The sequence below is a fragment of the Protopterus annectens genome, chromosome 12.part0, assembly GCF_019279795.1.
Source record: "Protopterus annectens isolate FY-2018-M chromosome 12.part0, PAN1.0, whole genome shotgun sequence".
Classification (NCBI taxonomy): domain Eukaryota; kingdom Metazoa; phylum Chordata; order Ceratodontiformes; family Protopteridae; genus Protopterus; species Protopterus annectens.
In genome coordinates, this window is record NC_056746.1 from 151,257,180 (window position 1) to 151,283,895 (window position 26,716).

Here is a 26,716-nt window from a genome sequence, read left to right on the forward strand (position 1 = left end):
GGGAAGTTTGCGCTGAACCGGTCAGCTAGGATGTTGGCAATGTCTGTGGGTTCAGTGTATTTTTTGTCATTTTGGACTAATTCTGAGCATATCTGGGAATTACCACCCAGGTTCCTAACATAACTAAAGAAAGCCTTGTGATTATCCTTAGTGTCCTGTGCAATTTTTCTCTCGAAGCTGGCCTTAGACAATTTTATGAGTGCCCGTAAATTTTTGCTAATACTGATCAGTGACGCCTTCCCTTTTTGGGATTTTGCTCCATCATTTAGTAGCTTCCTCCTTCTATTGTACAGTTTGTTTATGGCTGGGGTCCACCAGACAGTACGTCTGCCTTTGGAGGATTGGGTCTTGGTTTTATTTGGGATCGCATGATCCATGCATTCCTGAAGGTGTTCATAGAATGCGTTTATAAAGGAATCTGCGGTCTGGGCCATATTTTCCACAGGCCCAGGAGCTTTGAAGGACTCCACCTCGGTTTTGAGGAGTGTGAAATTTGCTTTAGAGAAGTTTTTCACTGTGGTTTTCTGGGCAGGGGGTGGGGGTCGGGATGTGAATATCCAGTGAGATTAGTTTATGGTCTGATCTTACCAGTGAGGGATACACTTCTGGTCTGGAGCATAGAGTCCCCATGTTGGTGATGATCAGGTCCAGTATGTTTTCTACTCTTGTGGGAGTGGTAACAAGTTGTTCCATAGCATTTGAGTTTATAAATTCTAGGAACCTTTGGGCTAGGGTGTTGGAGCTAGAGTAATGCTCCCAGTCTATGTTTGGGTAGTTGAAGTCGCCCAATATAATGGTGTTTGGAGAGACCTTCATATTTTCCAGTGTTCTCAAGAAAGCCGAGTGGGGTTCCTGGGTTTGGGAGGGTGGTCTGTAGCAGGCTATAAACTGGAAGGCAGTTTTACCCACTGTTAGTTGCACATGGATGGTCTCTGATGCTTCGTGCTTTGCCACCAACCTGGAGGTGTGGGTATCTTTGATGAATATCGATACTCCCCCTCCTTTTGTGGTTCGGTCCACGTTTTGGGGCCGAAAAGCATGGTATGAGGTATAACCTGGTAGTGCTGGGGTGCTCTCGGGAGCCTTGAACCAGGTTTCTGTTACTGCACAGATATTGATGTTCTCCGTGCTAAGGAGAGTTTTGAGTGTGTGCATCTTGAGGTTTAGACTTCTGGCGTGGAGTAGCATTACTCTTAGTTTCTTACCCCTTGTGATACCTATGGAGGTGGGTTTGTCTTTTGAGCCTTGCCTAAAAAAGGCACTATGGGGTGGCAAGAGCCTTTGCCAATATCCGAAAGCCCAGGGGTGACAGGTGCAAGCCGTCCCTAGCGAAGCATCGTGGCTTGTCGAGCATATCATCCCAAGCTGACAGGCATTGGATCCCCTTTGAATGACACCAGTACTTAAGCCAGTTGTTGAAATTGATCATCTTGTCTTCATATTGTGGCATCATTCTTGGTGAGGGTAAGATGCTACTCAAGGTCAGGGTCATACCGGCCTGGGCTACATGCTCAGAGAGCTCCTTTATGTCTCTTTTCATGTAGTCCAGGGAGGTACGTCTCAGGTCATTCACACCAGCATGGACAATGACGGAGTCATATTTGTACTTGCCTTGGAGTTACCTGAGTGCTTGCGTTATGTGGCAGATCCTAGCGCCCGACAGGCTGCTCACAGTGACCCTCTCCTTGTTCAGCCTGGTGAGCGGGACGTCAGTGTGCCGGACGATAGAGTCACCTATTACAAGTGTATCAGGTGTGTTGTTTAGTCTTAAGGGTTGTGACTGTTCGGCACACTGGCTTTGAGAGATATGTGTTGCACATGTTTTGTTTTGGGGTAGCGGTTGCTTGGATGTCTGCTTTGGAGGTCTCTGCTGCTTAGGCAGATCTTTATTTAGAGCCTCTGAGTATGTTTTTGTGTGATTATGTGTTTGGTTTGCTGTCGTGGTTGGTCTATGTGAGACTGGAATTGTAGTGAGTGTGGTTTCCTTCTCCTGACTGGTTATGCCAGTACTGAGTTGAGAGAGCTTAGCCTCCAGTTTGGCTATATGGTTGCATCTCTCACATGTGTTGGAATTTGTTGGGAGGAGGAGAGGGTTGTCTGTGTACATGAGGCAGTTGTAACATTGCCTCAAGATTCCCAGATTCACCAGCTGGACCGCAGAGGAGATTGACAACTGATCTTTGGACATGCTAGAATAATATTGGGAATTCCTTAATAATTGAAAACAAGGGCCAGTGAGAGTGTAGTGCTTTTAATTTTTAGTGCTGACTTATATAATTGCTTTAGTGAGCAAGTGCCAGGTAACTTAAGTGCAATGTGTTACAGGTAACTTAAATGCAAAAACGACAAACAGTAACTTTCTTTCAAGTGAAACAAGGAAATAAGTACAGTAAGCAATGCAGATATCACTAGTGATCCACAGAAGCGCTGAGAAGCCGCGTATTAGGTGGAATTAGCGTTCCAGGGAAATAACAAGCAAACAAGCAACAAGCATATAAACAAAGCTAGATTCACCAGGCCTGGATCTAGTCTATGCTACAGCAAACAAGGTGTACCAATTTCAGTAAGATACAGTTCAAATATTCAGGCACTATAAACCTTTAACCAGAAATTCCCAGCTCAGAAGGGCAGAGTCCAGCCTCTTCTCCCACAAGAGTGCAGACCACGAACCTTCTTAATGTAAAATAACTGGCCTGAAGCCCAAGTGCTTAAACCAGAACTAATGCACTTTAAGAATAACAGACACTGGGCTCTCAATCAGCAGTTCCCAACTTAGAAGGGTGAAAGCTACCTGTCCTGCCACCACAGTGCATGCCACAAACCTTCCTAATGTAAAACAACTGGTCTGAAGCCCAAGTGCTTAAGATCCTCGTGGTGGCCAGCAGAGTAATCCAAGCTTCAGAGAGCTAAAAAAGCGACTTTACCTGATTTAAGTATATTTTTTGTGGCTTACCACTTCTCTATTTATCTAGCAACCGTATTTCGCCTGCTTGCTGATACATTGTTATTGTTTTTCTGCATTTATTCTGTTTTTGCACTTGATTTCTCCGTTTGTTACTTTTAAAATCTGTAATTGTTGCAAATTGTTTGTGTAGGCTGTGATAGCCGATTTATAGCATTTATAAGTGTTTACTGTATCTGTTTCTGCTTGTTTTCTGAAAAAAAAAAAAAAAAAAAAATCTCTTGTTTTCCCGCCTTACTGAGCTAGATTAGTCCAGTTTCAGAGCTTGCTGATCCCTGGACTTTGTTTGCAGTTCCTGTTACTGATTCTTTGCCCAATTTGGAAGAGGAAGTTCCCTTGCTTACCAGTGGGAGTGGGAAGCATTGAGCTGCCTGTTGGTCCAGTTTTGTGAGGTTTCTGCTAGCAACTTGTAGTCTATTGGTGGTTTGGGTTCTAGCTTCTTTCAGCCCCTGATATAAACCAAGCACGATTTACGAGCTACTACCGTTGCACACTAGGGCAGGTTAAGCAGATTTAAACTATTAGGGCTACCTAAAGTCCACTCTTCAAATTTTCCTTTAAAACTACCTTCCTCGAACTGTACTACTGATCTAATCTGCATAACCTATAACTAAAAAGATCATCCCTACCTGACTCCGAGTAGACTATTCTTTATCTGTTAAACCTAGCACTTGCTCCTATAGTACTTATCACCTTGATACAGCACTCTTGTTATAGATAGTACCCCAAAAAGGCGAACCCCATTTCTCGGACACCCACATCCCCCGGAATCTCTTTTAAAGTTTTTTTGTCTATTCCTTCTAGCATGTCGAGGGATCAGTTACTAGTATCCTCTCCTGCTCAGCTGGTGAACCTGGGAATATTTAGGCAATGTTACAATTGCCTCATGTACCTGAACAACCCTCTCCTCCTCCCACAAAACACAAATACATGCGAGAGATGCAACTATACGGCCAAACTGGAGGCTGAGCTCTCTCAACATAGGACTGGCAAGACCAGACAAGAGGAGAAGGTTACCACACACACTATAGACCCAGTCTCCCATAGTACCATCACAACCTCAAATCATACACATAAACACACAAAGACATACTCGAGGCTCTGAGCAAAAATCTACCAAAACAGCAGAGGCCACCAAAGCAGACACCCAAACAACTACCACCTCAGAACACAACACCTGCAACACATAGACCTCACAGTCAGAGTGTCAAACAGTCACAGCCCTTAAGGCCAAACACAATGCCAGACACACTAGTCATTGGTGACTCCATAGTCAGACACACTGACGTCCCACTCACCAGACTGAGTAAGGAGAGGGTCACAGTAAGCTGCCTGTCGGGCGCTAGAATCCGCCACATAGCAAGCACTCAGGTCTCTCAACAGCAGGTACAAATGACTCAGTCATTGTCCACGCTGGTGTAAACGACCTGAGACGTACCTCCTTGGACTACATGAAAAGAGACATTGAGGAGCTCTCTGATTATGTAGCCCAGGGCAGGTATGACCCTGAACATGAGCAGTATCCTACCTTCACCAAGAATGATGCCACAATACAGAGATAAGATGATCAGCTTTAACAATTGGCTTAAACTCTGGTGTCATTCAAAGGGGATCCAATGTCTGTCTGCCTGGGATGACATGCTGGACAAGCCACGCTGCTTAAGGGCGGCTTGCACCTGTCACCCTGGGATTCCGGATATTGGCAAAGGCTCTTGCCACCCCCATAGTGCCTTTTTTAGGCAAGGCTCAAATTCTAAACCTACCACCCTAGAACACAAAAATGGAAAAAAGCTAAGGGTAATGCTGCTCAATGCCAGAAGTCTCAATCTCAAAATGCACTTTCGAGGCCCTTCTCAGTATGGAGAACATCGATGTCTGTGCTGTGACAGAAACCTGGTTTAAGGCTCCTGAGAGCACCCCAGCACTATCAGGTTTTACCTCATACTATGCGTTCCGGCCCCAAAATCCGGACAATACCAAGAAAGGAGGGGGGTATCCATATTCATCAAAGACACCCACACCTCAAGATTGGTGGCAACGCACGATGCATCGGAGACCATCCAGGTGCAATTAACCATAAGCAAGACTGCTCTGCAAATTGTAGCATGTTACAGGCCACCCTCACAAACTCAGGAACCTCACATGGCTTTCCTGAAAACACTGGAGGGGATAAATGTATCTCCAAACACCATCATACTAGGTGACTTCAACTACCCTAACATAGACTGGGAACACTACTCAAGCCCAAATACCCTAGCCCAAAAGTTCCTGGAATTCATAAACTCAAAGCCATGGAACAACTGGTCACCATCCCACAAGAGGAGAAACATACTTGATCTCATCATCACGAACATGGGAGCACAATGTTCAACACCGGAAGTATACCCCTCACTGGTGAGATCAGATCACAAACTAATCTCGCTGGAGGTCCTCATCCCACCCCACCTGAAATAAAAGACCACAGTAAAGAACTTCTCAAAGCCGACTTCACACTTCTAAAGACTAGTGTGGTCTCCTTTAAGGCCCCGAGCGTGGAAAACAGTACCCAAGCCGCTGAATCACTTACAAATGCCTTCTACCAGCACCTACAGGACTGCATGGATAAGGCAATCCCAAGCAAAACAAAGACTCTTTGTACCAAGGTAAGCGTCCAGTCTGGTGGACCCCAGACATAAACAAACTCTACAACAAAGGAGGAAGCTACTACAAGATAGAGCAAAATCCTTAAAAGTAAGACACCTTTGATCACTACAAGTAAAAAACTAAGAGCTCTCATAAAATCATCCAAAGCAAACTTTGAGAGAAAAATAGCTAACTCAAAAAGACAATCATAAGGCCTTCTTCAGCTATGTTAGAAACCTGGGAGGAAACTCCCAGATATGCTCAGAACTAGTTCAAAATGATGTGAAGATTACTGATCCTACAGACATTGCCAACATACTGGCTGACAGGTTCAGTGCAAACTTCTCCCCTCCCCAAAGATGAGAGATCTATACCAAATGATTGTAGCCCCCAAACATCTCTAGCAAGTGAGAACTGCTCTCTCCAAAGCAAAAACACAGCATCCATGGGACCTGATGGCGTCCCCGGCTGTGTGCTCTGAACTCAACGAGGAATTAAACCCACAGCTAGGACAGCTGTTTAATCATAGTCTCACCTCTGGATGCATCCAGGAGTGGCGCACTGCGACAGTGGTCCCACTTCATAAAGGCGGTGCCTCCACCGACCCAGGAAATTACCGGCCCATTAGCTTGACAAGCCTTATCTGCAAAGCCATGGAGAGGATCATAATGGATCTCATAAACAACGACATAGGGAATTTGCAGACTTTGGATCCAACCCAGTTTGGCTTTGTCAAAGGCAGATCATGCCTTTTAAACTTGGTTGACTTTTTCGAAACAGTCACCAAAGCCATTGATGAGGGAAAAGCAGTCCATACAGCATACCTCGATCTGGCGAAAGCTTTCGATACAATACCCCACTCGGGTATCCCTGAAAAACTCATCAGCTTAAATGTTAACCCATACATCACAAGATGGGTTGCAAACTGGCTGAGCGACAGAACCCACAGGGTCAGAGTTGCTGGCGCCATGTCAGACTCTAAGCCTGTCACAAGTGGTGTCCCACAGGGCTCAGTCCTGGGCCCACTCTTGTTTGGCATCTACTTCTCAAGTACAAGCAAACACAGGAGGGTTATGGCTGACAAAGTTTGCAGATGACTGCAAACTAGGCGCCGTAGTCGAAAACACATCTGACACAGATATCCTTCAGAAAGGTCTCACAGAAACGGATAACTGGTGCCAGAGCCATGGCCTAAAGTTAAATGTCAAAAAATGCATAGTCATACCCTTCCGGAAAAACAAGGTTACCCTAGCTACCTCATAGGTGGCAATCCACTGAGCACAGAAGAAGTTATTAGGGACCTGGGGACCCAGGTTGACAGTAGCCTGTCATTCGACACCCATGTAGCTAAAGTAGTTAGGAAGACCTTCTACATTGCCCACCTTATCATGAAGGGATTCACATCTAGATCAAGGGAGGTCATAGTTTCCTGTACTCATCACTCATCAGACCAATGATTGAGTACAATGGCCCATTCGGAATGTATCTGACCCGACACTTGCAGCAGCTGGAGAGGCCACAAAAGTTCCTCACCAAAGGATAAAGGGTCTCAAAAATCTGTCCTATGCTGCCCGACTGAAAGAACTTCAGCTCTATTCAGTAACCGCTGCTCAGAGGTGACCTGTGCCTGACATACAATGCCATGTCAAGCCCAGATTTGATGAATATGCTTCACCTCAATAAATCTAGATCCGTCAGAGCCACAAGGCGGGATACTTAAACCTCGACACGGCTATTAATAGGACGTGCTGGAGGGATAGATTCATCACCCAAAGACTCCCTATGCTGTGGAACAAAATCCCGGTATATGTGAGGCAGAGCACCTCGCTGGCCTTGTTCAAGAGAAATCTTGACCAATGGATGGGAGATCGCAGATATATCCCAGGGATTACCTCAGTGTCACTGCTCGACAGAGGCACAGCAAAATAATGGGTATAGTTCCCCATACTAAAGGGGTGGCGTAAGCCACAAAACTATGGGCTAGGCTTGTAAATGCCCTCGGGCAGATAGCCTAGTATAAACCTATGAACCTATGAACCTAAAAGACTTAGAATGATAGCTACACTTTAATCAAGTTACTACCAAGCAGTAATAAATACAACTGAATACTTTAGAGAATGCCTGGATTAGTGCTCAAGTTACACAAACAAAGCTAGATCCAGCAGGCCGGAATCCAGTCTATGCCACAGCAAACAAGGCACACCAACTTCAGTAAGAAGCAGATCAGATATGCATGCACTATAAACCTTTAACCAGAAATTCCCAGCTCAGAAGGGCAGAGTTCAGCCTCTCCTCCCACAAGAGTGCAGACCACGAACCCTCTTAATGTAAAATAACTGGCCTGAAAGCCCAAGTGCTTAAACCAGAATTAATACACTTTTAGAATAACAGACACTGAGCCCTCAATCACCAGTTCCCAACCTAGAAGGATGTAAGCTATCTGTTCTGCCACTACAGTGCAGACCACAAACCCTCTCAGTGCAAAACAACTGGTCCGAAGCCCAAGTGTTTAAACCAAAAGGTTTAGAATGAGTTACACCAAGCAGTAATAAATACAACTAAGTACTTTTAAGATGATGCAAAAGTAAAATATAGAAGGTAGAAACACAAGTACAGTAAAAGCAGATGAAATTATTATTATTTTTTTTTTCTGAACAAGTGCTGAGATCAAAGAAACAGATTTGAGTGCTGAAACTAGAAAACTGGCTAGTTATAAGAAAAAAAAACTAAGCTAGAAGGCTTCCCTCCAACACAGAAGGGCTTGGGGGCTCAGAAGCCTACAAATAGTCTACACCACTTAACAGGAAAGGCAGGAAACAAGCTTAAATTTTTTTTGTTTCCCAGATGCTCATTTTGTACACAGTAGGAGTGCCTGAAATCAGAATATGATCTCACTGCACTCAGTTGAGTGAGCAAATGAGATGGGCCCAGAAAGAGTATCCAAACACAAATTTACAAGAGGGGCGGGCAGTTTCAAGGCCACTAAGACTAACACCAAAACAAAAACAGGGAGGGTTGGCTGGGACTAACTGAAGAGCAGAGTCAAAACTTCCAGTTCAGTTAATATTCCTGCAACACAGTTAAAATCAATTTAAATACTGTATTCTTTTGAAAAAAAAGTGCAGATAAAGGTACTTAAATTCTCTTATACGTCCAGTTGAATACAGCAAGTTCTTAGCCGGCCAAAGCTGAGGTTTTTAAGCAGAAAATATTTCACACTGTACCACTTAAATAGGCAAGGACAGGAAATCAAAGAATGTGGCTACCCACACCTGTAATTACTAGCAAATAACAAAATTCAGCAAACACTGACTAACTTCCAGTTCAGTTAATATTCCTGCAACACAGTTAAACTCAATTTAAATACTGTATTTTTTTGAAGAAAAAGTGCAGATAAAGGTACTTAAATTCTCTTATACGTCCAGTTGAATACAGCAAGTTCTTAGCCGGCCAAAGCTGAGGTTTAAGGTAGTTTTTTCCCCTTTTTTATTTTTGAAGCTATTTCTTGTGTTTTTTTCGTTTGTTAAAGATACATGGAAGTTGAGTGCAGCGCCTTACTCTAAGGAGTATCAGAGTTAGTGGTGAAAAAATAACAAAATGGCTGACAGTGAGATTTTAAGGCTGTGACAGAAAAGGGGTCTGTGGCTGAATATATGTTTGACGCAGTAACCAATAATCTGACTGGTCAGCTGATTTATACAATATACAGACACACACACAAACACACTACACACACACACATCACACGTCACACCACACACACACCACACACACACACTACATATGCATGACAGAGTGCACTTTAAAGATTTTTGTAGATATATATATATATATATATATATATATATACACACACACACACACACACACACACAAAGATATGTACATACACACCTTTATACACACGACATAAATATATACACCGAAGTGAAGATATAAAATTATGAGTATTCCAAACATGACTTCTTGTATTACTTGTTTTTAGACTCGGTATTTATTCGTATTCAGTATAGTCTGCTTAGGCAGTCATACCTTACTGTTTTTTTTTTTAAACTGTTAATGCTATTTTATTAGCAGCCATGGTTGTGGCTGAAAGATTGAGACCAACCAAAAAGTCCAGCACAAATAGAGTGGGTTAGACAATGACTTTTATTTCATAAAAAGTGGCTAACCCATAACAAACAGACCAGTTTCAGCTCAAAATAGCCTTCCTCAGTGCTAATCCATATAATCACACTCATTGTTTAAATAATGCATCTTAAATTGCCTGTGTCATCCTATTAGTGCATGCCACATTAACTGCTCATTCAAGCCAGGTTTGAAAACGGCTCCCAACCTTACTATCCAGCCTGATTCTTTTTCATTGAGTTTGGTATGTCACCCTGTCTTGTACATTCTATTCCCCTGAATTTTATCTACAATGGTAAATTGAAATTTGGCAGTGTGGTGGGTTAGTGTATGTTTGTAAAGAGCATTTGTAGGCCTTTTATTCCTCATGTCACTTAAATGCTCACTGATCCTAAATCTTAATGGACATGAGGTTTGTCCGACATAAAAGGTGGAACAAAAGCAACTGGCTAGATAAATAACCCAATCACTACTGCAATTGCCCATGATGTTAATTGTATATATTTTAGATGTATTGCTACTGGTAAATTCCTTAGTTTTAACCATGTGTGCACGTGCACTACAATGTCCACATGGGACGCTGCCTATCAACCTATCTCCAAATAACGTAGTCTGATGGACGTTTGTGGTGGAGCCCTTTTTATAATGAGTGAGATATGAGTTGATATGAATATAAACATTGGGGGAGAAGAATATTGGCCAGTCGCTCATTGGCCAACAAAATGTCCCAATGATTATTTATAATATCTCTAAATCCGTTTGTGTTACGACCATAGGTAGTAAACCAAGTGGATATTCTGAGATATGTTTTTATCCCGTTTCTCAAGTTTTGATCGATATTGTAGCAGGTTCTCACGATCAGATCTAGCTGCATGCATACTGGCACCATGTATGGTTCCCACCTGGTATCCCCTGCTTAGGAATCTGTTAAATAGTTTTTTCCAGAATTGTAAGCTTGATTAGTGCAGCAGATGTGTTTGATACGCAAAAATTGAGATTTTGGTGTGTTGCGAATAATATGGGGTGGATGATGGCTAGTAGCATGGAGCAAAGTGTTGAATTAGGGAAATTTTCTGAAGGTCTCCGTCTGTAATGTATTATCTGAATCCCTACTTAATCAACACATCCAAAAATGTGACCTTGTTCATGTCCCAATTCAAAGTAAAAAGAATCCCCCATTTATTTTTGTTTACGTAATCAACAAATTCTAGTACATAGGAAGCATCCCCTTTCCACACCATCCAGCAGTCGTCTAAGAAGCGACACCAGATGTCCATATTATCCAAATATAAATTATGAGAAGTATCATAAATTAGCTGCTCCTCTATGTATCCCATGAACAGGTCTGCATAAATGGGGGCAAAGGATGCTCCCATTGCAGTGCCTCTGACTTGCCAATAGCATTTGTTCCGAAAATAGAAAACATTTTTAGTTAGAACGTGTTTTGTAAGACAAGTTATTGTAACCTGGTGGATAGAGGTTCACTTTATCTAACCGAGTGGGGTATGTTCGTATAAAGGGCTGTCACATCCAAGGTGCAAAGTAGCCAACTTGGTTCAAGTTAGGTATCCCCAATGATTTGCAGGAATTGAGTTGTGTCCTTAAGTCTGGACCTGACCAGTGATAGTAATGGTTGTAAGTATTTTGTGAGGAAGGCTGAAAGTGGTTCCGTTAGAGACCCCTTACCCGAGACAATAGGTCTACCTGGTGGTTTCCTTAGAATCTTTATGTATTTTGGGTAGTAAACATAAGTATTGTGATGTGGGGTCGGAAACTATGAGATAATGTTTAATTTCCTGTGTGATAATGCTTTCTTCATGTGCCAGTTGTACAGTTGTAAAAACTGGTTTATCTCTTTCTTAAACTTGAGTCGGGTCCAGATGCATATGCATGTAGAAAAGGCCATTGGATAGTTGTTTCTCGGCCTCCCTATGGTATTTCTCTCAATCCATTATGACGACAGCCCCTCCTCCCTTGTCAGCAAATAGAATAACTAAATTGTAATTATTGCTGAGTTTAGTTAGAGCTTCCTGTTCATCTTTGGCTAGATTTGGCTTGGTATTGGCAAAAGCTCTACCATGAAAATGTAGCTCTTTGAGAACATATTCCCTGAACACCGAGACATGCCTGTCCATAGGTGACATGAATTGTGACTTCCGAAACCGGAAATCAGTAGATCTCGGAGTCTGATCAGTTTCTGAGAAAAACAATTTCAGGTTCAAAATTCTGCAAAAATAATTTACATCATTTACCAAAACATGTTTATTAAAGAAGGCAGGAACAAAGTTTAGTCCCTTATTCAGCAACTTTATTTCATTGTCTCTAAGATTGTATGACGAAATGTTATGTACATTGTTGCTTATGATAACATTTGGTTCAGAAGTTGCTCTATGTAGTGCATTAGTCCTGTGCTTCCTATCACCCCCCCCATGTCTTTTGACCCTGAAGGGTCATTCATCGGTTTCCTCTTAGCTGCTGGGGACTCTTGAATGGGGATAGAATCTATGTCAGTAGCAGATGACGATTCATCACCAGAAATTGTCTCTGAAAATTCAGTTCTATTCCTGAGAATAGACCTAGGCCTTTTCCTTTTCTTAATGTATCTTTGTGTGGTGCCTTGAAAACAAACACTTCTTTGTGTATTAATTTTTTTACCTTTTTGGTAGTCATTAACATCCCTATTAAATTTATCAGTCTTTTTCTTCTTAAGTTGTTGTTGTTTCAGTTGTGACAAATCTTTGGCTAGAGTACTCAAATGTGTGTGGAAAGTTGCTTCCCCCTCATAAACTTTGGCTTCCTCACAAATCTGTTTTACCTCCAAAATATTTTTGTCTATAACTCATTCATGGTAGGTACTGAGGGCCATGGATGCCTGATGTTGGGCTTGGCCCTAATCCTGGGTGAGTTGTTCATTCATCTGACTGAGCAAGGGTTGCATTTTTACTCTAAGACCATGTGGGGTAATGTCCTTAACCTTATAGGCTTTGAAAAGCCTCAGATGCCAAATATGGGATCTCACCATCTTCATACTTTTAGTTAATCTAGAAAATATCAGAATACATGGGTCTCCTATTGGCTTATTATTACTGGGTTAACACCAGCAGGCCAAGATAACGTGGGGACAAATAATAAGCCAACAGGAGACCCATGTACTCTGATAATTTCTAGATTAACTAAAAGGTAAAACAAATTTGTGAGGAAGCCAAAGTTTATGAGAAGGAAGCAACTTTCCATACACATTTGAGTACTCTAGCCAAAGATTTATTACAATTGGAACAACAACTTAAGAAGAAAAAGATTGATAAACTTAATAGGGATGTTAATGATTACCAAAAAGGGAAACCATTTAATACACAAAGAAGTGTTAGTTTTCAAAGCACTACACAAAGATACATTAAGAAATGGAAGAGACCTAGGTCTAGTCTCAGGAATAGAACCGAGTTTTCAGAAATGATTTCTGGCGATGAATCGTCATCTGCTACTGACAGATTCTATCTCCATTCATGAGTCCCCAGCAGCTAAGAGGAAACCGATGAATGACCCTTTAGGGTCAAAAGACACGGGGGGGTAGGAAGCACAGGACCAATACACAACACAGAACAACTTCTGAACCAAATGTTATCACAAGCAACAATGTAACAATGTACATAACATTTCATCATACAATCTTACAGACAATGAAATAAAGTTGCTGAATAAGGGACTAAACTTTATTCCTGCATTCTTTGTTAATGAACATGTTTTGGTAAATGATGTAAATGATTTTTGTAGAATTTTGAACCTGAACTTGTTTTTCTCAGAAACTGATCAAACTTCGAGATCTACTGATTTCCGGTTTCGGAAGTCACAATTCATGCCACCTATCCAAACCAAAGATAAACAGGAAGCTCTAACTAAACTCAGCAATAATCACAATTTAGTTATTCTACCTGCTGACAAAGGAGGGGCTGTAGTAATGGATTGGGAGAAATACCATAGGGAGGCCGAGAAACAACTATCCAATGGCCTTTTCTACATGCATACGCATCTGAACCCAACTATTATGTTTAAGAAAGAGATGGACCAGTTTTTACAACTGGCACATGAAGAAGGCATTATCACACAGGAAATTAAACATCATCTCACAGTTTCTGACCCCACATCACAATACTTATATTTACTACCCAAAATACATAAAGATCCTAAGGAACCACCAGGTAGACCTATTGTCTCGGTCAAGGGATCTCTAAAGGAACCACTGTCAGCCTTCCTCACAAAATAATTACAACCATTACTATCACTGGTCAGGTCCAGACTTAAGGATACAATCCAATTCCTGCAAATCATTGGGGATACCCAACTTGAACCATGTTGGCTACTTTGCACCTTGGATGTTACAGCCCTTTATATGAACATACCCCACTGGGCAGGTTTAGAAGCCATACAATTTTGGTTAGATAAAGCAAACCCCTATCCACCAGGTTTCAATACTGTACTAACTTGTCTTACAGAACACGTTCTAACCAAAATGTGTTCTATTTTTGGAACAAATGCTATTGGCAAGTCAGAGGCACTGCAATGGGAGCATCCTTTGCCCCCATTTATGCAGACCTGTTCACTGGATACATAGAGGAGCAGCTAATTTATGATACTTCTCATAATTTATATTTGGATAATATGGACATCTGGCGTCGCTTCTTAGACGACTGCTGGATGGTGTGGAAAGGGGATGCTTCCTATGTACTAGAATTTGTTGATTACTTAAATGAAAATAAATGGGGCATTCATTTTACTTTGAAATGGGATATGAACAAGATCACATTTTTGAATGTGTTGATAAGTAGGGATTTGGATAATACATTAGAGACAGAGACCTTCAGAAAATGTCACCAATTCAGTACTTTGCTCCATGCTACTAGCCATCATCCACTCCATATTATTCTCAACATACCAAAATCTCAATTTTTGCATATCAAACACATCTGCTCCACTAATCAAGCTTACAATTCTGGGAGAAACAATTTAATTTAACAGATTCCTCAGCAGGGGATACCAGGTGGGAACCATACATGGTGCCAGTATGCATGCAGCTAGATCCAATAGTGAGAACCTGCTACAATATTGACCAAAATTTGATTAACAGGATAAAAACATATCTCAGAATATCCGCCTGGTTACTACCTATGGTCGTAACACGAATGGAATTAGAGATATTATAAATAATCGTTGGGACATTTTGTTGCCCAATGAGCGATTAGCCAATATTCTTCTCCCCAAATATTTATATTCATATCGCAGAGGAAGGACAATCAACTCATATCTCCCTCATTATAAGAAGGGCTCCACCACAAACATCCATCAGACGACATTATTTGGAGATAGGTTGACAGGCAGCGTCCCTTGTGGACATTGTAGTGCATGTGCACACATGGTTAAAACTAAGGAATTTACCAGCAGCAATACATCTAAAATATACAATTAACATCATGGGCAATTGCAGTAGTGATTGGGTTAGTTATCTAGCCAGCTGCTTTTGTTCCACCTTTTATGTCGGACAAACCTCACGTCCATTAAGATTTAGAATCAGTGAGCATTTAAGTGACATGAGGAATAAAAGGCTTACAAATGCTCTTTGCAAACATACACTAACCCACCACACTGCCAAATTTCAATTTACCATTATAGACTAAATTCAGGGGAATAGAATGTCAAGACAGGGTGGCATACCAAACTCAATAAAAAAGAATCAGGCTGGATAGTAAGGTTGGGAGCTCTTTTCAAACCAGCCTGAATGAGCAGAGTTAATGTGGCATGCACCAATAGGATGACACAGGCAATTTAAGATGCATTATTTAAACAATGAGTGTGATTATATGGATTAGCACTGAGGAAGGCTATTTTGAGCCAAAACCGGTCTGTTTGTTTTGGGTTAGCCACTTTTTATGAAATAAAAGTAATTTTCTAACCCACACTATTTGTGCTGGACTTCTTTGGTTGGTCTCATATCATTGGTTTAAGTCCATGCACTTGGCCTCACTTGCGTGGTTTTGTGGATCTACTGTGGCCGAAAGATTCCCTTAGACCATAGGTGATTACGAGGTCACTGACCCCAAGAGGCCTTTGTAAGCCTAGCCATGCCGCTAAAATGAATCTGACAAGTTATGACATCCTTGGGTTATTTTAAAGGGTACATACATGCTTAGGCAGGGGTGGTGAAGCATTTACAGGTGGTCTCTGTTTAACAGAGATACAGGTGCTGGACCAGGGTAAATTTCTGATTCTCCATCCACTCATCCACGTTAAGTTTGAATTGGGTTATGGAAGAACGTTGCTTCACACAAATGGGAAGCCTGTTCCAGAGAAGGTGTAATCTCAGAGTCATGACCTTGCCCCTCCAGCATGTCCTACTTGTGTTGCAGATGAGGTTTGGTCCCTCAACTGGGTAATTTTCATGTTTCTTTTGCAGATGTGCAACATGTCTGTCAGAGTGGGATCAGAAGATGCTCTACAGGCCAGGCACAGATAATCTCTCAGCAGTTTGTAGAGGGAAAGGCAGTACAAGGATATGGCTTTGTGGCAGTCCATGTAGGACATGGTTTTGTGCCTGCCCTGCTTTGTTTTTGTGAGGAACTTCGTTGAATGCACCAGTTGCTGCACATGCTTGTTCAGGTACATACCGAACACACTGACCTTATTAAAACATGCAATTTCACTGTAATGCATGAAGCGCTAGGACTACGCTCCAAAACCTGAAAAAGGCAAACCTGTAATGTATCTCTGTAGCATGAGACCTGACCGTAACAGTAAATAGAAATAGTAACACCCCCCTCCCAAAGGACTGTTAAGGTTGGGCAACATGGAAGGTACATACCTTCACTCGCAACTGTCTCTGAATAGCTTTGCTCATATATCTGCAGAAATGTGCATATGCCAGTTTGTAAGTAACTTATTTAAATTAGGCCAGTATTAAAACGGTCCCTGACTTTTTCCTGCAATTATATTTAGTTGCTGTTTCATGTAACAGCACTCACTAAGTGGTTTACCAGCTTTCAAAGCCAGTAAAACACTTTGGCTTTTTTTAACAGGTAGAACATGGAGTAGATAAATACCCATGCACTACAGAGAGTTACAATTGATTTCTTTGCATCAATGTCTCAAATACCTAATAACATGGTTACAAATGTCATAACCCTCTATATTGTAGATTTACATGTTTCAGTGCATCTGATTGGTATAAGCTGCTAGTGTTAAATTACCAGCATGAAACTAGTACATTTTGTGTTCAGCAGCTCTGCAAAGCATGACCTCAAAAAACCCTTTTCCACCAAAGGTAGTGCAGCTGCAAGTCTGTGAACTCAACTGTATGCAGAGAGCAAAGCCATACTAACATCATTCCAGTGAGCAGACGTTTTACTTCATTGCCTTCACCTTTGCCAAAACATGAATGAAAACATTTCTGAGGGAAGTTCAACAATACATTTTTTACCATTTTAAATGCATGCAGCTACAGCCTTCTGACCACTGGTATCACTCTGCTCAAAACTAACAGCACTGCCATCTTCAGGTTAACTAATAAAACATCTGATTATCAGAAACTATGCCAACATAGTCAATATACTCACTCTTTTCTGAAGATTTTTGGATGGTAGGGGTTCTCCGAAGATGTCATCCATGTGCCTGAGGGAGGACGTATAAATGGGAAGTGCAGCAGATGTTTCTGTTTTCAGGTGTAGCATCTTTACATTCTCCCATTTCTGTAAATAAAATGTAAAATGTCACCTTTAAGTGACAGCTTAGCTATGTAGTCTCTAGGAAATTCCATCTACAAAGCTTACCATTGGTAGCTTCTCGGCGATTACTGAGACAACAGTGCTAATATTTTCTACTACTTCTTCGGCCTTCATTGATGTGTGTCCTACACGTACCGTGCTGGAAAAGTAAAATATGCATTAGCATCTGTAATCCACATTCCTCATACATGAATTTTCATTAGTTGGTAACAATGAATAGCAAAATGAGAATTCTTATTTCCAAGTGCAATAAGAAAATGATGATCACATATACAGTCTGACATAACCAATGCAATGATAAATACAAACTATGTAATACACAAGTATTCGGTAATCACACATTTTCTTCCTTCATTATAATAAAGGGATAAGACATGCTTAGCAAAGTCACCCACAAACTGAATAAGGCAGGATATGCACACAGCTGTGAGCCTACAAGCAAGAAAAATAAACAGGCATACCAAGACAATTCCCTTGGACACAGGAAATGCACCAAGAATTGACTATTCCTATCTCACTTTGAGGTTGTATCCAGCAGGAAGTTCTGGGACCACAGCAATAAACAGAAGCTGAACCCCAATTAACCTAATCAGCGCAACATGATTTTATAGTTTAATGTAGGCATACACCTCTGGCAGTCAAAGACTAGAACAGTAGCCTCAGCAAAATAAAGTTCTTTAAGAAGGCATTTGGTGCAAGACAGGAAAACAACATTAGTCCTATCGGAGGGTCTAACGTTTTGCTAGGGAAAGATGCACAAACTTAGTATGGATAGAGAGCAAGAATTTAAGTCTGTACTGGAGGAACAAGCTACATCTGTACCCTCAAAGTATAAAATATACTGGAAAAAACTGAATAGAAAAGAATATCAAATCAGTAATACCTTTACAATAAGATGGAAGAGGTAGGCCAGAGCAAGAAGCCAGTGGTGAAGAACGAAGACGACGAGAGAGAGTGAGAGTGAGAGTGAGAGTGAGAGTGAGAGTGAGAGTGAGAGTGAGAGTGAGAGTGAGAGTGAGAGTGAGAGTGAGAGAGAGACACAAAGGAGAGCCACATTAGGTAGAAATGGAGACTTGGAAAAGGAAAGTACAGTTGTGTACACTTACCATAAACGTAGATGTTAAGAGTGTATTCACTGTTGCAGTCATCAGCTGAGGGGTTATCCCTGCTGTGGTAGCCCTCGGCCGGCTAGAATACCAGAGTCAATGTTTTTCTGCATCAGCTGCTGTCACCTGTAGACTGAGGTCAGGTCATTTGTGCTATAAAGCAAGGCAGCTGACACCATTACATCAGTTTTTCTTATCCTAACCATTCAGAATTCCCAGGAAATATGGCAAAGTGGTACTGGTGCTTAACAACCACCCCAAGAAACTTATGTCTCCCTAATGAAAAAGGATATAAGGGAGAAGGAGGGAGGGAAACCAGGACTTCTACAGTGATTGCACTCTAACATCTACATTTATGGCAAGTGTACACTACCGTACTATGCTCTTCATGTTTCACTGCTGCAGTCATCACCTGTGGGAAGATTCCCAAAGCTGAAGAGAGGGGTGGCAGGATTAGAGATTTAGGCATGGGTAAGGAGGCCCTGCAGAACTTCTGAGGCACACCCTGCCCTAGCCTTAGAGAAGAGAGAAAGGTGCTAATGCTTTTGTAAAGGTATGGACAGAGGTCCAGGTGGCAGCTTCCAAGATGTCCCTGGTGGGAACTCCTCTGAGGAATGCTGTGGAAGTGGAGGCTGCCCTAGTGGAATGGGTACGAATAGACCTAGGAGAAGGTTTCCCATGAAATCTGTAGCAGAAATGGATACAGTGTGATATCCATTCAGAGATGGTCTGCTTGGAAATGGGCTTCCCGTCTGCCCCTAGGGCAAAACTGACAAGAAGTTGGTCCATTTTTCTGAAGGGTTTAGTATAGTCCGGGTAGTATCTGAGCTGCCTGTGAACATCCAGGGAGTGTAGAATTGTCCCCCCCCCCCTGTTTTGAGGGTTACGGAAGAAGGTAGGTAGATGAAAGGCCTGGTTGAGAGTCGCATCAGATATCACCTTGGGCATAAAGGAGGGGTTAAATCTAAGGGAAACCCTGTCTGCATGGAAAATGATGAAGGGCTCAATGGCCATCAGTGCCTGAAGCTCAGAAACCCTTTTGGCTGAGGTGATAGCTAGCAAAAAAGCAGTCTTCCAGGAGATGAATTTTAGTTCTGCTGAAGCAGCAGGTTCCAAGGGTGGTAAGATTAGTTTTTCCAGAACAAAATTAAGATCCCAGGCTGGCATGCAAGGCCTTCTGGGAGGTCTGAAGGCCCTCTGAGGAATTGCTTAATCAAAACGTGAGAGAACAGGGGCTGGTCTGTATTAAACTGAGCTGAAATAGCTGAGGCGTGAATTTTAACTGAAGAGAAGGAGAGGCCACTATTAAGTAATTCCGCTAGATAGTCCAGGATGAGAGGGACAGAAGGCTGTGAGGAAAGTACAGTTGTGTACCTACCATAAATGTAGATGTTCGAGTGTATTCACTGTTGCAGTCATTACAATTGGGTTATCCTGCTGGCAGGCTACCCGCAGTCGGCCTGAATTCCAAAGTCCTGGTCCGGCGTCAGCTGCTGTTGCCTCCTCCCTGACGTCAGTGCACCAGGGGTATAAAAGATGCAGCCAACGCCATTTTCTTCAGTTTTTCTTGCCCCAGATGTCTCCAAAAGGGTAGGTTAAATTATGCCAATAAGCATGCATGCACTAAAGTAAACTTTTCCTTCATCTACAAGCAAATACACCACATAGGTTGTATAGAATAGAGAAGCACAGATAAGTCCCAGCAAAGGAAAGGGGGATGGTGGGTGGGTAACCTGGACTGCAACAGTGAATACACTTGAACATCTACATTTATGGTAGGTACACAATTGCACTATTTTCATCGCGTTTCACTGTTGCAGTCATTACAATTGGGTTGATTCCCAAAGCTAAGGTTGGGAGGCTGGGGCTAAATAGGATTAGGAGAGGCTATGAGGCCCTGCAGAACTGCAGTGGCAAAGCCTGCCCTGGATTTAGAGTAGAGAGGTAAGTGATAGTGCTTTGTAAAAGTGTGCACTGAACTCCAAGTTGCAGCCTCTTAAGATATCTTTGGTTGGTACTCCTCTGAGGAAGGCTGCTGAAGTGGCTGCCGCTCTGGTTGAATGTGGCCTAATGCCCTTAGGCACTGATCTGCCGTGCTGTGAATATCAGAAATGAATGCAGTGGCCTATCCACTTTGAAATAGTCTGCTTTTGAGATAGTCTTTCCTTGTGACCCTGCAGCATAAGTCACTAGAAGTTTTTCAGTCTTTCTGAAAGCTTTTGTTCTGTCCAGGTAGAAGCGCAGCTGCCTGTGAATGTCCAAAGAATGCAGTAGTCTCTCATCCTTATTCTGTGGGTTTGGATAAAAGGTATGCAAATGAATTGTTTGGTTAAGGGCCACACTGGACACTACCTTAGGCATAAATGTTGGGTTTGTCCTCAAAGAAACCCTGTCAGGATGGAAAATGATAAAAGGTTCCACAGCTATGAGTGCCTGTAACTCTGAGACTCGTCTTGCAGAGGTTACTGCTAGGAGCAGAGCTGTTTTCCAGGATAAGAATTTTATATCAGCTGTATTGGCTGGCTCAAAAGGAGGCAGTGTGAGTTTTTCCAAGACATAATTGAGGTCCCATGCATGTATTGGTGCTCTCCTTGGAGGTCTTATGTTTTTGGCCCCTCTGAGATACTGCCTTAGTAATGGATGAGAAAAAATAGGTGGTTCTGTATTGTAATGAGCTGAAATGGCAGAGGCATGAATCTTAATTGATGAAAAGGATAGGCCTTTGTCCAGCATCTCAGTTAAGTATCGCAAAATCTGAGGAATATTTGGTACAATTGTGTCAATTCCTTGTGCCTGGTTCCAAGCACAGAATCTCTTCCATTTTCTGCATAAGATTTTCTGGTGCTAGGCCTCCTGGCCTCCAAAATAACATCCATCACCGCTTTAGAGAGAGGTGTGTTTTGAATGGCTACATTATCCGCCATGCTGCCAGATTTAAGGTCTTAGTTTCATAGTATAGTACTAGGCTATCTGCCCTAGGGCATTTATAAGCCTAGCCAAAGTGTATGTGGCTTTTGCCACCCCATGTAATGATACAAAAGTGTACAATTTAAATTAAATTTAGTTTACTGTGCCTCTATCTAGCAATGACACAGAGATGACCCCCGGGGTAAACCTACGATCATCCATCCATTTGTTCAGATTTCTCTTGAAGAGAGTCAGTGAGGGGCTTTGCCTAACATGGACAGGTATCCTGTTCCAGAGTGCGGGAAGCCTCTGGGTTATGAATCTGTCCCTCCAGCATGTCCTATTCATATTTGTGCTGAGGTTTAGATCTTTAGCTCTCGTGGCTCTGATGGATTTGGATTTTTTGAGGTGGAGCATATCCATTAATTCTGAATTGGATATGGCCTTGTATGCAAGGCACAGATCACCTCTGAGCAGCCGGTATGCTACTGAATAGAGCTGGAGCTTTTTCAGTCTGGCAGCATATGACATATGCTGGAGACCCTTGATCCTCTTGGCAAGGTACTTTTGGGGTCTCTCCAGCTGCTGCAGGTGCCAGGTGAGGTACATACCAAATGGGGCATTGTACTAAATCATAGGCCTGATAAGGGAGGAATATAAGGGTACAATGACATCCTTTGATCTGGATGTGAATCCCTTCATAAGGTGGGCAAAGTAGAAGGTCTTTCTAACCACTTTGGCGACGTGGGCGTCAAATGAGAGGTCACTGTCAACTTGGGTCCCCAGGTCTCTGATTACTTTTTCCAGATTAATGGATTACCATCTATGTGGTAATTTGTGGGTACTTTGTTTTTTTCCAAAGGGGATGACTATACATTTTTTGGCATTTGGTTTAAGGCCATGACTCTGGCACCAGTCATCTGTTGCTGTGAGGCCCTTCTGGAGGATGCATGTGTCAGCTGGTGTGTCGACTATGGTGCCTAGTTTGCAGTAGTCTGCAAAATATGTCAACCACAACCCCCCTATGTTTGCCTGCACATCTGAGAAATAAATGCCGAACAAGAGGGGTCTCAAGACAGAGCCCTGTGGGACTCCACTTGTGACTGGCTTAGAGTCTGACATAGCTCCAGCTATTCTAACTTTGTGGGTTCTGTCCTTTAGCCAGTTTGCAACCCATCTTGTGACAAACGGGTTTACATTTAAGCTGTTGAGCATGTCTATGATGCCTGAGTGGGGTATTGTGTCGAAGGCTTTGCCAGATCCAGGTAGGCTCTATGAACTGCTTTGCGTTCATCAATGGCTCTAGTGACTGTTTCAAAAAGTCCACCAGGTTTAAAAGACAGGATCTGCCTTGTACAAAGCCGAACTGGGTAGGGTCAATTGTCTGTAGGTCCCCGATGTCTTTGTTTATGAGTTCCATAATGATCCTTTCCATAGCTTTGCAGACCAGGCTGGTCAAGCTTATGGGGCGGGAGTTTCCAGGTCTGTAGAGGTGCCACCTTTGTGGAGTGGGACCACTGTAGCTGTACGCCAGTGTTCAGGGACGTATCCTGTAGCAAGGCTAAGATTAAACAGCATTCTTATGTGCGGGTTTAGCTCCTCTAGGAGTTCACGTAGCACGCAACCCGGGACACTGTCAGGTCCCATGGATGCTGTATTTTTAGCTTTGTTGAGGGCAGCTCTCACCTGGACATCTGAGATTTCAGGGAGGTTGCATTTAGCCGAGATATTTATTTCGTCTTTTGGGGGAGAGGGAGGGGAGAATTTTGCACTGAACCTGTCTGCCAGTATGTTGGCAATATCTGTGGGTTCAGTGTATTTTTTGCCGTTATGAACTAACTCTACGCATATCTGAGGGTTTCCGCCCAGGTTTCTAACATAACTGAAGAAGGCCTTGTGATTATCTTTAGTGTCCTTAGCGATTTTTCTCTCGAAGTTGGCCTTTGATGATTTTATTAGCGAACGTAGTTTTTTGCTAGTGCTGATCAGGGATGCCTTCCCTTTATGGGATTTTGCTCTGTCTTGCAGTAGCTTCCTTCTCTTGTTATAAGTTTGTTTATGGCTGGGGTCCACCAGATAGGATGTCTGCCTTTGGTGGAAAGGGTCTTGGTTTTATTTGGGATTGCATGATCCATGCATTCTTGGAGATACCCGTAGAAAGCATTTGTGAAGGATTCAGCAGTGTGGGATGTGGTTTCCACTGGCCCAGGGGGCTTGAAGGATACCATTTCAGTCCTAAGGAGTGTAAAGTCGGCTTTTGAGAAGTTTCTCACTGTGGTCTTTTGTGCTGGGGGTGGAGGTGGAATATGAATATCTAGGGTTATTAGTTTATGGTATGATCTCACTAGTGAGGGGTATACTTCCGGTGTTGAGCATTTTGCCCCCATGTTTGTGATGATCAGGTCAAGTATATTATTTCCCCTTGTGGGGGAGGTGACTAGTTGTTCCATCGCATTTGAGTGGATGAATTCCAGGAACCTTTGGGCTAGGGTGTTGTGGCTTGAGTAATGCACCCAGTCTATGTTTGGGTAGTTGAAGTCTCCCAATATGATGGTATTTGGTGAGACATTCATATCTTCCAGTGTCTTCAGGAAGGCTGAATGGAGTTCCTGAGATTGCGAGGGTGGTCTGTAGCATGCTACAAGTTGTATAGCAGTTTTGCCTATGGTTAGTTGCACATGGATGGTCTCCGATGCTTCATGCATTGCCACTAACCTGGAGGTGTGGGTGCCTTTAATGAATATGGACACTGCCCCCTCCTTTTGTGGTTCGGCACAGGTTTTGGGGCTGAAATGCATGATACGAGGTATAACCTGGTAGGGCTGGGGTGCTCTCAGGAGCCTTGAACCAGGTTTCAGTTACTGCACAGACATCGATGCTCTCCATACTGAGGAGTGCTTGAGAGCCTGCATCTTGAGATTTAGACTTCTGGCATTGAGCAGCATTACCCTTAGTTTTTTCCTTTATTGTTTTCTAAGGTGGTGGGTTTGTCTTTTGAGCCTTGCCTAAAAAGGCACTATGGGGTGGCAAGAGCCTTAGCCAATATCCGGAAGCCCAGTGGTGACAGGTGCAAGCCGCCTTGCTAAGCAGCGGCTTGTCCAGCATGTCACCCCAAGCAGACAGACATTGGATCCCCTAGAATGACACCAGTAATTGAGCCAATTATTAAAGCTGATCATCTTGTCTTTGTATTGTGGCATCATTCTTGGTGAGGGCAAGATGCTGCTCAGGGTCAGGGTCATACGCCTGGGCTACATAATCAGAGAGCTCTGTGTCTCTTTTCATGTAGTCCAAGGAGGTATCGCTCAGGTCATTCACGCCGGCATGGACAATGACGGAGTCATTTTGTACTTGCTTTGGAGTGACCTGAGTGCTTGTGTTATGTGGCGGATCCTAGCTCCCGACAGGCAGCTCACCGTTACCCTCTCTTTGTTCAGCCTGGTAAGCGGGACATCAGTGTGTCTGACTATAGAGTCACCTATTACTAGTGTATCAGGCATGGTGTTTCGCCTTAAGGGCTGTGATTGTTTGACACACTGACTTTGTGTACTATGTGTTGCATGTGCAGAGTTTTGAGGTGGTGTTTTCTTGGATGTCTGCTTTGGGAGCCTCTGTTTCGGTAAGTTTTTTATTAGAACCTCCGAGTATGTCTTTGTGTTATTATGTGTTTGGTTTGCAGTTGTGGTTGGTTTATGTGAGACTGGGTTTGTTGTGTGTGTGGTTACCTTCTCCTCCTGTCTGGTCTTGCTAGTCCTGTGTTGACAGAGTTCAGCCAGTTTGCTATATAGTTGCATCTCTCACATGTGTTTGTTGGGAGGAGGAGAGGGTTGTCTGTGTACATGAGACAATTGTAACATTGTCTCAGAATTCCCAGATTAACCAGCTGAACTGGAGAGGACGTCAGTAATATACCACTCGACATGCCAGAATAGTATAAGGGGGTGATGTGCAACTGGGTCAAAGAGAGGACTTTGAAGGGAAGTGGGTATTAGCACGGGTTGTAGGTGGACGTAGTGCTTACGTTAGTTTAAGGGTGCTTCACTTAAAAGAAAGGTTTTAGGAGCAAGTGCTAGGCTTATGATAAAGTGAATAGACTGATTTTGTTGAAAGTAGAGCTTTCTTAAGGGAAAATTTGAAGTGCAGACTTGGCGGAGCCAGGAATAGTTTAAGCCTGTTTAACCGGCGCTGCACTATGCGCACAATCGAGCAAAGCCACGCAAACGCGGATTTTAAACCGAGAACTTCAAAAGAGCTGAAAATGGTCCAAAACGACCAATTACTACAAGTTCTTGTGCTGAGGTCACTCCTTCAGGGACAGATAGGCTGCTCAAGGCTCCCCACTCCCACTGGTGAGCAAAGAAACTTCCTTCTATCCAAGTAAGGCAATGGACAACACAGGAACTACACCACAGTCCAGAATACAGCAAAGCCCGTATACTGGTCTAAACTAAACTAGTCGAGAAAGGCGGTAAAAACAAGGATATTTTTTTTTTTTGTTTTTTAGGTTAAAAAGTACACAGAAATGCAGGAAAAACAGTAATAAATCACTTACACAGGCTAGCTCACTTTAGTGGGTTGCCTCAACAGTTCAATTTAACAACAAACTCTCGACCAAATGTAACTTTAAGTGCAGATAATGTACAATGCAAAAAACAGGTAATAAAGCTGTTTAAACTTGTTCAAAGTAAGAAAAGAAAGGTCTCTCAGGTAAAAACAGCAAAAAAATACTTAGATCAGGAAAGTAGTCGCTTTTCTCAGTTCTCTGCTGCTAGCACCACTCTGCAGGACCACAAGGAGCTGTTTCTGAGTAGTATGTTGTTAGTATGAGTTGGCTGTGCAGCATCTGACTGTTTTGTTGGGTCAATAAGTGAGGAATTTGAGGTAATGTCCAGGCTGGGCATTGAGACAAGTTCTTTAGGACTGGGTACCAGTGCTGGCAGGGCCAGTCTGGAGCAATCAATATCATTTTTGGCTTCTCTTGTCTGACTTTAGGAGTACCTTGGAAAGGAGAGGCAGTGGAGGAAAGGCATATACTGTTACGTGTTTCCAGCTGAAAGACAGAGCATCCACTTTCCATGCTTGCTTGTGATAAGTCCTTGTGCAGGATCTCTGTAGTTGGCAGTTGTGAGGGGAGGCAAATAGGTCTATGTCCGGGCATCCCCAGTTCCTTGTTATCATGCTGAAGACTTGTGGATCCAATTTACACTCGTGGGGATCCATTA

The 26,716-nt window shown here is 42.7% G+C and overlaps 1 protein-coding gene across 1 annotated transcript in view; it reads right to left on the minus strand.

Moving 5' to 3' along the window:
- RSL1D1 (ribosomal L1 domain containing 1) overlaps positions 1-26,716 on the minus strand; it is a gene marked incomplete in the record, with an annotated part of 148,289 nt that overhangs the window by 38,353 nt on the left and 83,220 nt on the right. The window contains 2 exon segments of the mRNA XM_044089178.1: positions 17,314-17,445; positions 17,527-17,620. Of these exon segments, the coding sequence (XP_043945113.1) occupies positions 17,314-17,445; positions 17,527-17,620 (226 nt within the window).